Genomic DNA, 14,724 nt, shown 5'->3' on the forward strand with positions numbered 1-14,724 from the left:
TCTGGAATCGGATATGCAACATATAGCGGTAGACATCAAGCTGCCGTTGTGCCAAATTTTGTCACTACACTACGACCCTCCAGTTGTCCACCATCATTTTGAGTGAGCAATCCCCTACTTCTACCATCCCTACGCAAAAGCATGGAAAGGTTTTTACAATATCAAAACACATTGAAATAACGTCAACGTCATTTTTATAAAGAAACAAATCAACTTTTTAACAATTTGAAACTAACATAAGAACTAAAGGTGTAGTATAAGCCATTGCAATCAACACGAAGCAGGTTACACTTTTATAGCAGCCAAAATACTGTTTTGTCGTCGTCATTCTAGTAAAGTCAATATCATCATCGCTAGCATCAATCAATTTTTGATCATAAGCACTAACTTGTCCTCGAAATGAAAAAGGTATGTGAAGACAAAGCGAACTTTTCAGTATTAAACAAGAATAAAAGAGGTTTCTGCGTATGTGTGGGATAACAAGTAATGCCTAAAAGCGGAATTTGAAAACAATTAATCTCGCTGATCATACCCTACCTTAGGTGTTGTCAAGAATAACTGTCATAAAAGGTTTTCTATTTGCGGTTACATACATTAATTCGATCAGACTAAGATTAAATTTTTATCAAAGAAAATCAGAGTAAAAAAGCAGATGCTTGTTAAGACGTTTCACAACTTCCAACCTCCTTCATTTCCATAGTGAAGGAAGATGTGTTGGTATCAATATCATCGTCACTGCCCACCCGAGAGAAGATCTGGTCGGCAATACGAACAGAGATGAACTCGGCAGGTACGTATGAGCCAATCTGCGCCATTATCTGCAACAACCAAACAGCAAATCAGTTTTTTACATTGTTTCAATGTCTGCATTCGTTGAAGCAATGTAAAAATGTTGAAGTTATAAAATAGTTGACGTTGAAGTTATTTGAAACTAACAACATTGCTTTAAAATTTCAACAAGCAAAAACGTACGCAGTTCAAGTGTGTTTGGACCACCACACAAATCTAACAATATTCCTGTTGTATGGTTTTTATGTTTCCAAGAGCTAAAATAATTTTATTTCGTTCTTTTACTATTTCAGCAAATTTCCTACAACAACATTGCAATCACCAGAATTTAAAATCTACGCAGAAAACTGCTGAAAGTAACCCCTTTATTAAACTATCTATACCCTCCGCACGAGTGCGAAAATTGTCTTGCATATCGGAGTGTTTGTAAACCAAAGCCGATACTTTTCGTGGTCAATATGCCAGCAACAAAACCTTCCTAACCTGAAGAATGGCCACTGTCTTCAAATATGTTGATTTCCCGCCCATGTTGGGGCCGGTTATGATGTTGAAATTGGCCCCTTCGGAGGCGTAGACATTATTGGGGATTATATTGGGGAAGAAATGGGCCAGTACTGGGTGGCGCCCTTGTTTTATGGCCAATGTGTCGGTAAATTCTGGACGAACTGAAAAAAGAGCAATCGTATAAAAACATGGACTGCACAGAAAAAAGTTTGTACGACTACACAGCACGGAAAAAGTTATAATACAAAGGTATTCTTATATGATTCTTTGGGCTTTAGCAAGTAGTACTTGGCCAACTTGCTCTTGGGTCAAAGTTAGATTTCATCAGCACGCACACAGAGAGTGCACAGCTTCTGAATCATATCAATACCAGGGAAAGCAAAGAAATGAGTTTAAGTCACTCTTCTGCATTCATTTCTTTTTCTGAGTTGAAGACCTTGCTGCATGTTGCACCATGTTTTTTGTATTTAAAGAGAGCTCCAATCATTTTAACATTTTGCATACCGCTTAATATTTTCGGTACACTGTTTATTATTCAACAATTTGTAAAAAACTATGCAATGTAATTCACATCACCGCAATCAGTCGTTGTCCTGATGTGAGCAAGAGACATGAGCATATCAAGAGTGGCGATTATCTCCGAAAGGTTGTACAGACAGCCGATACTTCCACGTACTTTCTTCAGCAAATCGCGAACAATGCTGAAAGGAAATTTAGTACTTTTACTTTTCATTTTCAAATTCACTTTTTTATTACTTAGCCTACATATCTATTTTATTTTTCATTTTCACAATTGTTGATCAAAAGAGCTTGAACTAACGTCGTGTGCTGTAGCTGGTACGTTTTGTTTTGTCGCGGAAACGCTTGAAGCGAAAATTAAAAACGTCTGTTGCGAATTCGGAAGCAATTTTTCACAGGTTGCTGCAAGGAGATCAAAACATTTGCTTGGAAAATGTTGAAACAGTATCACAAGGAAGCACTTACAATTCAACGTCTTGAGACGTTCAATCAATGAAAAAATGGTTCATTTGCTGTCTGGGTCACAGTTTGAAACTTACTCGTCGGCCAAGCGGTTGATATCTTTGATCGATTGGTCTAATCTGTCGTTTAGTTGCATCAAATCGTTGGTGGAAAAGCTCCACGTTTTTTTAGTCCTTGTAACCTAAGATTGTACAATGTACGGATTGTACGCTGATGTAAAGGGAACAAGTCGTGGAAACAAATTGGATATGATACCAAGAGCTTCTACCTTTTTCTTGACCTTTGCTATGTTGATGTGTATTGTTTTGATATGATGGTCAGAAATAAAAAAACAACTGAACTGAACTGAGCTAATACCTCTGGAAAAAACAAGGCATCTCAAAAAGAATATATTGCATACGTCAGTGAAAAGTCAAACATGTACATTGCACACACAGCTAGTGCTCTCTAACTAAATACAAAACGGTTTTGGACACTTTCTATTCTAGAAGAAGGCGACATTTCAATGCGCTTTTATTTCATCCCAGGCCCTGCAAAATTTTCAAGATCCCTAGAAATATCTTGGGCTAGAGTCACTTTAAAGCAGTGTATCTCCACCTTTTTCGAGCCGTTACCAAAATAAACGTAGCGATTATGGCGTACTACCTTCAATATTTCACTTTGTAAAAGAACTCAATCATTGTGCTCATATTTATATCGATTTGGTCATTAGTTCAGTAAGTTTCTACAGTAGAAACAATCACTGCAAGAAAGAATATCGTCTTTCATTGTGACTGTTGTGACTGCATCTGCGGTGTGGAGAACAACATATGTCATGTAAGGGTGAACGGAAAAATTACGTAGCAACTTAATAATAACGAGAAATAGCACCATATATTTTAGTGCAGTTGTGATACCGCGTTGCTCCCCGAATAGTCGCATATTCCCCCCCTGGGGTAATTTACCCCCAGGTTGGGAACCACTGCTCTAAAGTATCATCTCGAGCCCCCTGTCAATGCCAGTCGATGTAAGGTACATGACTTAACAAAGAAAACAATCTGCAAGTTTAACAGTAGTTCTTATTCTTGTACATCATAGTATGGAATTGCCATTCTTGGGGTAAAATCATATACCTGCGTCTTTATAGCATTATTATGTAGCCTACCTTGATGAAATCTTCTGGCAGCTTGAAAGCTTCTTTAACTGGCATTTGTATGTGGAAACCTCTCGACACGTTATAGGCACTTTTCAACGGTAAGTTGTGTTTTTCAGCTTGCTGATGGATGAGCTCTGCAAAGATAAAGCGCAATCAAAAGCTAAAAAATCACAGGGGGTTAGAAGCACTCCACTTTGCCACTTCAAATTAGAGAAAAAGCAGTCTGTCGGCTTTACTTTTGACATGATTTTTTTTCCTTGTCGCATCAAACAGCCGGTAACTACTGCGCTATTTCAACAATAAAATCTACTACAGTACCAACAAAATCGTAATATGATAACATAATTTTATCCAAAAACATAATTTTGAAGAGATGCATGACAGGAAAAGTTATGACCAAAATATTTAAAAACAAAAAAGAATCAGAGTCACTGTTTACGTGGGGTTTTCAGCTATAGCAGCATATAGTGCAAAAAAGAAACAATAAGACTTTAAAAAACGTCTGTCAGCCACAGACCAGTAATATCGTCGATGTATTCCGTGTATGTTTGTCTGGAAATGTCAAGAACACCGTTTATCCCTGTTTTAACCGCAAAACAACGTTGGGTCCGCATGTTGAGGTGGCCTTTCTGATACCTCGCGTCCTTGTGTATCACCTGCTCTAGCAACTCTAAGATCCGACCTGTTAGAGACAACACAGGCTAAGTATACGTCTAATAAAACCAACGGTTCAAACAAAGTTTTACTCCTGAATAACAATAACTTATTTTTTTTTATCAAAGCCACAAGTCAACGAAATCTAACTTGTCCCACTGGGAAAATCAATTGCATAGTTTGGCCATTAGCTTAAGTACAAAGTTTTTATAACGCGTGAGTGTTTCTCGGAGGATGAAAAGATTATACTACAAAGTCGTGAATTTACCATCGAGAGATGGGGACTAATTTGTCACAAAGCTAATTTGTCACAGAAGACTGTTGCTAACAGTCTGGTTGTAATTTTCATAAGAATCCTATTTACGCATTTTTATTGTCTGGTAATGTTGGAGAAGGCAGTGAAAGATACGAAATAGTGAGTTTTAGACATTTTCAGTCAAACTGGTAACAACAATGTGTAAAATATGACAAACCATGCCTTATGTCAAGTTAGCCATGGCAAGTACCGAATCTAAGTGGGTTTGAATCCAACTTCATCCAAAGACAACTTAGCCGAAAATAACCGAGATAAACAACAAGTGAGCAAGGTACAACCACTGAAACAGCTTGCATGAAAAAATACACTCAGTTTGTGTGAAGCTTCTATTTGGGATTGATTCAAAATCAAAACAAAACTAACCAAACCGCGTATCTTTAAGCAATGCCTTGTAGGCTTGAAACAATTCACATTGAACTTCGTTTAAGGCATCCTGCAAAACATTTGTAGTATAACGTTAAGTGTTGAAAATGTGGACGGATTAGTTTGGTAAATAACAGTCAGGTTCTGGCAATTCAATCTTACGCAGCCGCTAAGTTAAAGAAAACTTGTCAACACAAAAGCTTAGATGGAATTATTATCCTCAACTGCTTTAGTTTTTTTGTTTGTTTTATTATCTTTATCCTGCATTGCGGGAAAGCGGACTTGAGCGCTATGCATCGGTGTACGCCTTCCAACGTACACCTGACCCACGCTGCAGCCGACGGCAATGTCTGTTTCCGGTTGTCTACTCTACTTATGACTTAAATTTGGTACTACCCATTACTTGAAATCGATCACTGGGTAGAGGCAATCATCGTAAAGTTTCTTGCCCAGAGAAACAACAGCAAGTGCGGGTGGCTGGAGTCGAACATGCAGGCTCTCGACTGCGAGCCCAACGCGCTAACCACTCGGCCACTGCTGCCGACAGAAAAAGCTGATGAAAACAATACTTAAGAAGAGAAAGCTGTTACTAAATAAACAATAGGCTACGTTTGAAATGATATGTTGACCAAAAACTACACCAACCAAAAAATTGACAGCTTTGGAAGAGTAATGCATTTAATTCATATCCAATCTCCAAAGTAAAATTGTTGGAAAAATGACAAAAAAGAGACACTAGACCTTGACATTTGATGAAAAGTAATAATAAAAAGGGAGGGCTAGAATATACTCACCAACAAGACGGGAGCAAGTTCCACGACATGTTTCAGCAAGATACAAGTATTGATGTGGTTCTCGCGAGACTTGTCGGTGTTCTGGTTAGGAATTTGCACCAGGGATGCCAGGAGATGGTCTATGTCGATTTCGAAACGGCCAAGCACAGCTTGCAGACTACAACAAAAATTTTGGAGTTGTTGCATAAAGCTGGTGTTCCTTTGCAGTGAAGTATTGTAAAGATATCAAATAAAGCCTAAAACATATTGTGGACCGCAATTGGCCAGTTTAGCTAAGCGTTAAAAAATTAGCATGTGTTCCATGCTGCATTTTGGTTCAGCGTACATAAATATTTTATTTTTTGCTTACTATAAACATAGTTTACGATATTCGTAACAATTAGCCTACCGCTTTTTCATTTTAAAATTTGTTCCGCATAAATGTTCTAGGCCAGGGTTTCCCAAACTGTGGTCCGCGGACCATTGGTGGTTCGCGACGACTGCACAGGTGGTCCGTGGCGATGTGACAAGAAATTAAAAAGTCACACATATACAGTACATATACATTACATTGTACACGGTACATACCCTGTCAAAGATAACTGCGGCAGTTCTTTACAACTTAAATGATTTCGAAAGCTTTTGCTATCCAATATCGTAAATCTTACTTGCTGCACCTTCGTTGCAGTTAAAAAGTTGTTTACGAAAAATTCTCGTATTCCTCAAAACAAAATAACAGCATTTATAAAAATACTCAACACATGGAAAACAAGGATAAATGATAATGTTGTGGATATGTTTCCTGTTCTGTGTGACTACATTACCAACAAACCCTTAATTAATACAGAGTTGATTTTCTCTGACGTTACACAACATTTGGAATTGCTTTCTACACACTTTAAGAAGTACTTTTTAAAAGAGACATATAAGAATGTTGACTGGATTTTAAACCCTTTTGTTGTTACAAAGACTGATTTGTCAGGACGCGAAGAAGAAGAATTAGCCGAATTATCATCTGATCGAACTTTAATGCTTAGTTTCAATGAAACAGCTATTGCATCTTTCTGGTTGAGTGGTGTAGAGGAATACCCATTGCTATCGCAAAAGGAAACTAAAATTTTGTTGCCTTTTGCCACGACCTACATGTGTGAGACAGCATTTTCAGCTCTTACCAACATGAAGACAAAATATAGGTCTAGACTTTCGGTGGACCTTGACTTACGAGTTTGCCTTTCACAAATAACTCCGAGAATTGATGACTTATGCAATCCCATCCGTCCCATTGATGTTGTCAGTTTTTTAAACAAACAAAATTCGGTTTTATTCATTTTTACCTTTGTATTGGGGGTCCGCGAATAAACAGATTCACAAATAGTGGTCCGTGGCCCAAAAAAGTTTGGGAAACCCTGTTCTAGGCTACCAGAGAAAATGAACTTTATAGGCCTAATATCAGCTAACCGTGTTAAATGTAAAAAAGAATACAGCAAAAAAAAATTAAACAGTTTTATTTTTTTATTAGATGGTTAACAAGCTGACGGTACATACCCGTAAAATAAGTCCGGAGAGTCTGCCAGTTCGTCAACACAATCCAGCCTGGCTTGAATAGTTGGAATATCGTTTGGGGGTTGTAGTATGTTGCACCTTAGTAGCTTAGCCCCACCCAACGTCTTGGTATTGTTCAGCACGCCAAACAATGTGCAATCGCTTCTGAAAGGTTTTACAGAATTAACAAGTTTTGCACACCAACGGTCAAACAATAAACTGATTTTCTTTTCAGCAGTTGATCTACAATAATGCGCAGGCACTACTTTCACTTTAGCAGAACCTAGTGGAAGTAACAGAAAATAAGTTGTAAATCGAGCCAGGCTAATGCTGAAACAAATTCGGGCCAAAAAGTCTTCGTTTTTTTTTTGTTTTTTTTTAGATTATAGACCCATTTTGTTTTTCCAGTTAGATACGCTTGAAAATCTTTACTTTGGATGTAAAGTAAACTTTAGAGTTCGGGCCTAAAATATAGAACCCATTAGAAACAATATCATAAGCAGGAACGCCAAACTGTCAACCCAAGTACCAGGGTCCGAGTTCAAATGTTCAAAAACTACTATAAAGGTTGTGAGGATTTCATAAACGGATGACAAACTCAACAAAACATTGCTGTAGTCTCCCTCTCCTGGCTAAAAAAAGAATCACCGACCATGCTTGTGGCACAAACTAGTGCTAGTTGTAAGTTTCACCATGGAGCTTAATCAATTAATATCGTTTTTATCTGCCTGAAAAAAATTATTTATTTACCTTTAGTTTAAGTTGTTATTTCAGCAATCATAGCCCACCCAGAAAACAGTAACTGTCGTTTTTACATCGTTTCAACGTCTAGCGGAGTTAAAACAACGCAAGAAAGGCAAACTTCACTGACTGGGTGCTTACAAAAACAATGCACGTCTTACTTTGGGTCGCTTAGGTTGACTAAAAGTTCTAGAACAGAAGCAGTTTTCGCATCAATGAGAGTCGTCTGTTCACTTCCCTTGTAGAGGATGCTGAGAGATTCAGGAGCATACATGGTGTTCTGCGTGCATTCCACGTACTTGATCAAAGCAGCAGCTGCAGCAAGGCAGTAGTACCTGGCACAACACAAAGATAAGAACACAAGAAACAAGAACTCTGAACGTTGTAAAGAACTTTACTTCACGGACGTCGACTTTGGCTTGAATATTATTGCTTTTCTTATTTTTGTCAATCATCTGCAATATACAATGTACCAGCACATTAATATTACCATTGAAACGGCAAAAGGCAAAACCTTCCAGGAAAAGATGGCAGAATCTTATAACGTTCACTGTTTTTGTTGTTTGGACAGTCAGGTACTGTATACGATGAGGTTACTGGACATTTAATTTGCGTTTAATCAATAAACAATTGTGCGGTAGATCTGGAGTCTTTATTTAAATCTCGTTGAAAAGAATGTGACCACCACAAAAAGTCAAAGAAACAACACAATAACTTTACATCCATCCTTTAAAAAAAGCAGCAAATGTTTTGATGGAGCCTGATATAAGCCACTTACTTAGCCTTGACATCATTTTCAATTGAGCTGTGTTCTTTCATGGCCAGTCTCTTCACTTGTTCCAATCCACTAGACTCGTTAAAGTACCGTCGTTGAATGGTCGAAATGTGAGACATCTGAGACAGCAATAACTGATTAGATAAAAAAAAATCATCTAGGAATGCTTCTCATATTCGGCCCACATCAAACCAGTAAATCACTCCATCTTGTCGTCAATTTAACGTTTGCAAATGTCTAACATATGTAAAAAAAAAGATCTTATTTGCCGAGTGAAAAAGCCTTTGTAAATCAATTGTCTCATTACTCAGTTATTATAAGGAGATAAAAATACTAAGCATCAAAAGAACTTGTTTGTTCCAAAAATGGAAATAGCTTTTTTTAGATCGTGTAAACGTACTTCCGGCGTTTGACATTTATCCTTCCTTTCATCTCAGAATTCCATTAAAATTATCAAATTCTGTAAAATACATGTTTTTGGAAAAGTCTTGATGGCTAGTGTGGAGGCTACACCGGTATGGTTAGCGAAACACAATGCTCGCTGTTCTATGGTGAGTAGTCAGGTAGTGCTGACGCCAGGAAGATCGCTCCTTTTCAACATACATAAAACTGTTGACTCGTATATATTTATTACAGATCAATGGAATTTTATTATGAAAATTTGTATGCACAGGCCTTGCCAGCCTGCGAATCTATAATATTGACTGGGAGTCGATGTATTGGATTGAGAACTCTTACGCTAAATGCTCTTTATATCTTTTTAAAACGATAGTTTTGATAATCCAAATCGCCAAAGCATGATCAATGATCACTGAATTTAAAATCATTGCAAAAATTTTGGTATTACGTTAAAAAATGACAACGTTTTTCCTGTTGCCAGATCATCTTCGGATTTCAAGCGCAAGCGCCAAAATCTATTGTTCACTGTATCGTATTAACAGCACAAGATCACACCAAATATTCAAAAATATTATATATTTATCAACTGCTACTCAAAATATCAACTTGTTGAAAATATGTTTGATAATCTGCAACTGCATATAAAAGTTTCAAGAATATACAAATAACTTACGGGATAGTTTTCTTTGATAACCTTGAAAACTTTCGCCATGTTACCTCCGTCGCACATCGTACTGGGGAACACAAAATCTTTCGGCTGAAGATTATTCAACTTGGTGAGTGTCTTCACATACGTTTGCGAGTCAGGAAATTGTGACAAACACAATATTGGATTTTTCAAATCAATAGAAGCCAAGCCGATTTCTCCACTGAAATAAATGTCGGCAAAGTATCAGCGAAAATATCAAGTGTTTTTTAACGGAATGCCGAAGTAAAAATATCTCTTAAAACCAATAAACACTCCATAAAATTAGTCTGCTATATGCAATCGCTAAAGAAATTAATCTCAATAGCATATGTTGAACTATCACACTGGGGCGGGTGTTACTTTTACAAGAAAGAAAGACTAAAATGAAGATGACGAAGCAAAGCAATATTCTCAGTAATCAGCTAACATAGAAACCCTAACCCTTGCAATGAAGCCAAGATCTTTTTCCAAGACGTACTAATTTCTGCAGTATATTCGACATTTTTAAGGTACAAACCTGCAATAAATTTCGAAACCGTCCTTTAATTTCATGCATTGAGATAGCAGGCATAATCAGTTGACATCACTTTAAACTTAATTAATTGAATTATATGACTCCATGTGATTTAATATGATTCCATAGCAAGACAATATTCAGGCATGGACCGGTCTCAATTTGGCGACACTGGGCAAGTTAGCTAAAATTCACCATTTGTGGAAACAATCAACCGATGTTGAAATGCAATCTGCTGCAAGCGGGGATGGCGACGGATGATGAATTTAATCATGCAGCACAAACTATTGGGTCAGCTTGGCCTCTATTTTGAGATCAGCAAGCCAACTGGCGATAAACCACTTACGTAGCGATGCCCCTTCCTTCTACAATAGCAGCAACCACAGATGGCTCGTGAAGGTGAGGTGTTTCTCCGGCTTTGCTTCTCGGAGTTCCTCGTCTGAGAGGAGTGCTTTTCACTGATGAGGACAGACCAGAGGTTTCGTTTATTCTTAAAAAAAACAGAAGTCTTTGTCACAATCCTATTTTATGGAAAATGGTATACGTTTAGTGACGTTGAAATGATGTAAAAGTAACAATACTTGTTATTATCAAATTGCAGTATAGATGCCAGGTTGAAACACGTTTCTTATCAGTCATTCCGGAATAAAAACTATCAAAAAACTACCGCCATTGATACCTTAGTTTTTGCGCACCCATGGGTGTTTTTGGAGCCCAATTGGACGCTGAACTCCGTCGTGGTGCTGGAGCAAGTGGGATTTGAAATACTGGAAAAAAGTATTTCAATAAACTTCATCTTCTTCTTTTTTAATTGAATTTACGACATATTGAAGGTCATGTCATGGACATAGTGCACAGTAACACAATAATATAATACAGATACAGTATTGATCAACACAATCAAAAGGATTCAAATGATATCAAGTTGTCATACCTGATCTTTCTTTGCTTTTGGTGCTTGAATCTGTAACTTCTGCACTTGCACAGAGTGTGGTTGATGAAGGGGAGTCAGATATATCTTGCCGAGGAGGTGCTAAGCACAGCAGACAGTTTAACAATAGACCGTGGGCCGTGGCTGTATTGCTCATAATAGTGTTGCCAGATAAGAAATTCAATTCTGCTCCAATTTAAAAAAAGTTTAAAGCCGTTGAAGACGAAAACTTGTATTTGGAAAATTCTGAAGTTCTGGGCAGACAATAGAACTTTAACCCTAACTGTGGCGACACCTGTCATAAAATAATGCTTTTTGATTGCAGCCATGGCAACCAGTGGGTAAAATAGCTACTTTGTTGACAATAACCTGTCATAAACATCATTTTAAACAAAAATAAATCCAACTTTGCATTTTTACAAAAAGTACTCATATCCATCAGAAAGCAATCCTTATTTGAGCAATTGAGCATGTAAATTTATTTTTTCATCAACAGTACTCTACTAAATTTTGCCATTGCCATACTAAACTTAATTTAACACATTAAATTTGATGAGCTGGTGCAATAGCACATATTTTTCTCTATACCTTCTGCTGCAGGAGTTTGTTCTAAGATATGTTGAAAACCGCTTGTGTTGGTATCACTTGTCAAATTTGTTGTGCTTGACAAGCTGCAGGCATCAGAGCTTTCCGGAGTCTCCAGTAAGCCAAAGTTGTACTTTGGAACTTTAAAACCATTTGCTGCCATTTTAAAAACCTTAACTGAACAATGCTCTAAGTTTATGTGAGTAGTTTATTCAAAAAATACATCAAGCCTAAAAAATGTGGACAAATCATTTTTGACGCTATAAAACTGCACATGCTCGGTTGCAGAATTTTTAGAAAAAGTCTACATTTAAATAAACAATAAATATTATCAAGACTACAAAAAAGTGCTCAATGCCAAGCAAAAAAGTGAAGGTGACCGGCGTAATTGGAATTTTTGCCTTGCAATAAAATCTGGCATATTGGAGGTGTCCACAGTAATTGCAATCTTTGCCTTGCAGAAAAGCTGACTGTTCTGAAGGCTCCATTAAACAAGTGTTTCAAGTTGGTGAGTAAAGGAAATCATAGAATGAAATTCAAACTTTTCAAATAGTCCGTCCCAATAGCTCAGTTGGCTAGCGTGTGACTTCTGGAACGAAGAAGCTTCAAGATTATGTGGTGCTGGTTCGACTCTCTTGGTGTGTGCTTGAGCAACGCACGTTAAGGACTGCTCTCTATTCAGCGGCATCTAATGGATGGAATAATTCCCCAGGAACAACACTTCAACATTCAGAAAGTTCACTCTGTCAATCTCGGTGACCAGGTCTGCGTCAGTGATTCAAAGCTTCTACAAGTATGTGAAACTGCCAGGATTAAGCTCTGCAAGAACCTTTTCCAGTCCGAGGATAAAGATTCAATCAATCAAAACTTGAATATTTTTAAAGAGGTAACATAAGTTTACCTCCTCCATAGGATCCGTAATTTTGTTTGGGGGTTGATTTTTGGTTATGCTGTACAGTGTGATTGATTTATTTCGTTGTAGGTAAATATAGTACAATAAATACAGCAATAAAAAAGGAATTCCCAGCAACGGGAATCTGCGAAGAGACCATGGGTCTTCGAGTCAAGCAGATACCCCAGATTCTAATAGAAGATCTAGAATTGCGATAACAGTTAGTTACATAATCTAAAAGATCACTACGAATAAGCGACATAGTATGGAGAACGCAATGAATAATTCAATAACGAAAATTGAGACAAGGTGTTAGATGATAGTCTTGCACAGAGAAATATATTTAGTAGCCAAAGTAGCCAATCGGTAACATGAAGGTAGTACAAAATTAGTCGTACTAATATTTGGCGATGAGTGAATACTGAATATTTGTGTTGCTTTTTAAAAGAATAAAATGACAATTTACGTATGCTCGTTGGTAAGGAGTTCCAGACTTTCACTCCGGCATATTTAAACATTTTGCAGTGTGTGTTTTGCTTTTGTATGATGTCATAATTGTGGTTATATAACTGTAATTTTTTTTAGTTTAGATTTTAGTGAGGTTGTATAGTTCAGGCTGATGCGATATATCCACTGATGGTGGCCTTTGAATTTTTTTCTGAGGTTTTTATTATGGACAGGATTAAGATAAGTGCTGGATCATTAAAACTATAGCAAGCAAAGTAGTGTGATAGGTGATGCTCACTGTGTTAAGTCAATCATAGTGGCTATGGTAATGGTTCCCAACCTTTTTTCGAAGCGAGCCGAATTTTCTAAAAAGTAAAGGTTAGAAAATTTTGTGACCCAAGCATAACCAGATATCTTACTTTAAAGATATGGTACCCAGAAAAAATATGCTGGCAATATTACGTGTTGATAGCATTTTAGGTCAGCCAAAAGCAGTAGGCTATGAAGTAAAGAGTGAAAGGAGGTACAGCCCACATTTAATCGGACCGTTTTTAAATCTAAATCGATTTTTCTGTACAATTTTCTCTACTTAATTGAACATCTAGCCTGCCTTGCTTAAACATACCATCCTTTCACCAAAAATAGGTTATGGTTAACGTCTTAGCTTTTTGTACGTTCCTTTTGCGAGATTACAAGTTAAGAATTGATGTTGGGCACCAGCAATGTTCTCGCAAAGCTATTACTAACAAGGTTGCCACATATTTTTTATATTCCCAGTTGTAACTAAAAACTAGTCCAATCTATTTACAAGTTGAAATTAGGCTAACTCTAAAGTAGGCTAAAATTTAAAATTAGTTGTATTGAAGTCATTCTCGTTGGCGTAACTCGTTTGTAATGAGCATTACAACATGTAATCGTAATTCTAACATCTGGCCAAAGACAGACACCAATTCACAATAAGGCTGTGGCTATATTTACACTATATAGTGTAATAATAGCCTCAATAGTGTTGCCAGATAAGGAATTTTGCTCTAATTTGAGAAAAGTTTAAAGCTGTTGAAAACAATAACCTGTAGGCTATATATTTTGGAAATTTTTTTAGTCCTGAGAAAAGATCAAAACCCTAAACTTATTCCTAACTCTAACCTTTATCTTAACCCTTCCTAACTTTAATCCTAACTCTGGCAACACCTGATTGTAACCATGGCAACAACTGTGGAAAAATAGCCACTTCCTCACAAATAAACCTTTTTAGATATGTGGCCCACATTTACTAAACAAAAATACATGTAGGCTAATCTTTGCTACACATCGGTAACTGTTCGCTCAAGTTCACGCAGACAATTTTGTTTAAGAATAGTTATTTACGGTACTGGTCTTTTGATCAGTGTAGGCTACTAAAAAGGTCAATGCTTAGATGTTTTGGATATAAGGGATTACTTTACGAGAATAAATGACTCTTTCTGCCACACTGTTATAGCATCTGATTGACAAATAAAGTATCTGCAAAAACGTTGCAACAGTGCCACATTTTACACTGATTATATAACGTCCGCGCTTTGGTGCTTCTATCTTTTTCTAGACCTCTGCTGCGTTTGGCATGTATTGTGTTTCGTTGTGAAAGGCAGAAATAAAAACAAACTGAACTGAAAGTAGGCTACCCGTACTAAACCTATCATCATCATCATTATGTTC

General features: G+C 37.1%; 1 protein-coding gene across 3 annotated transcripts in view; it reads right to left on the reverse strand.

Annotated features, from left to right (window-relative positions):
- The window catches only part of LOC145768762 (mutS protein homolog 4-like), a 17,502-nt gene extending 5,627 nt beyond the window's left edge, over positions 1 to 11,875 (reverse strand). For all 3 annotated transcript variants that reach the window (XR_014288974.1, XM_082580350.1, XM_082580349.1), the window contains exons 1-16: positions 11,694 to 11,875; positions 11,109 to 11,207; positions 10,854 to 10,941; positions 10,521 to 10,664; positions 9,646 to 9,841; positions 8,577 to 8,692; positions 7,960 to 8,133; positions 7,061 to 7,222; positions 5,537 to 5,693; positions 4,743 to 4,812; positions 3,927 to 4,091; positions 3,419 to 3,543; positions 2,352 to 2,455; positions 1,870 to 1,994; positions 1,273 to 1,454; positions 684 to 818 (exon numbers count right to left, since the gene is read on the reverse strand). Coding sequence is in view for 2 of the 3 variants with exons in the window: in XM_082580350.1 (XP_082436476.1) it covers positions 684 to 818; positions 1,273 to 1,454; positions 1,870 to 1,994; positions 2,352 to 2,455; positions 3,419 to 3,543; positions 3,927 to 4,091; positions 4,743 to 4,812; positions 5,537 to 5,693; positions 7,061 to 7,222; positions 7,960 to 8,133; positions 8,577 to 8,692; positions 9,646 to 9,841; positions 10,521 to 10,664; positions 10,854 to 10,941; positions 11,109 to 11,207; positions 11,694 to 11,853 (2,202 nt within the window). In the remaining variant the exon portion in view is untranslated. The remainder of the gene's footprint in view (positions 1 to 683; positions 819 to 1,272; positions 1,455 to 1,869; positions 1,995 to 2,351; positions 2,456 to 3,418; positions 3,544 to 3,926; positions 4,092 to 4,742; positions 4,813 to 5,536; positions 5,694 to 7,060; positions 7,223 to 7,959; positions 8,134 to 8,576; positions 8,693 to 9,645; positions 9,842 to 10,520; positions 10,665 to 10,853; positions 10,942 to 11,108; positions 11,208 to 11,693) is intronic.
- Positions 11,876 to 14,724: the final 2,849 nt, after the last annotated feature.

This window comes from Aplidium turbinatum, chromosome 4 (genome assembly GCF_918807975.1).
Source record: "Aplidium turbinatum chromosome 4, kaAplTurb1.1, whole genome shotgun sequence".
NCBI classification, from domain to species: domain Eukaryota; kingdom Metazoa; phylum Chordata; class Ascidiacea; order Aplousobranchia; family Polyclinidae; genus Aplidium; species Aplidium turbinatum.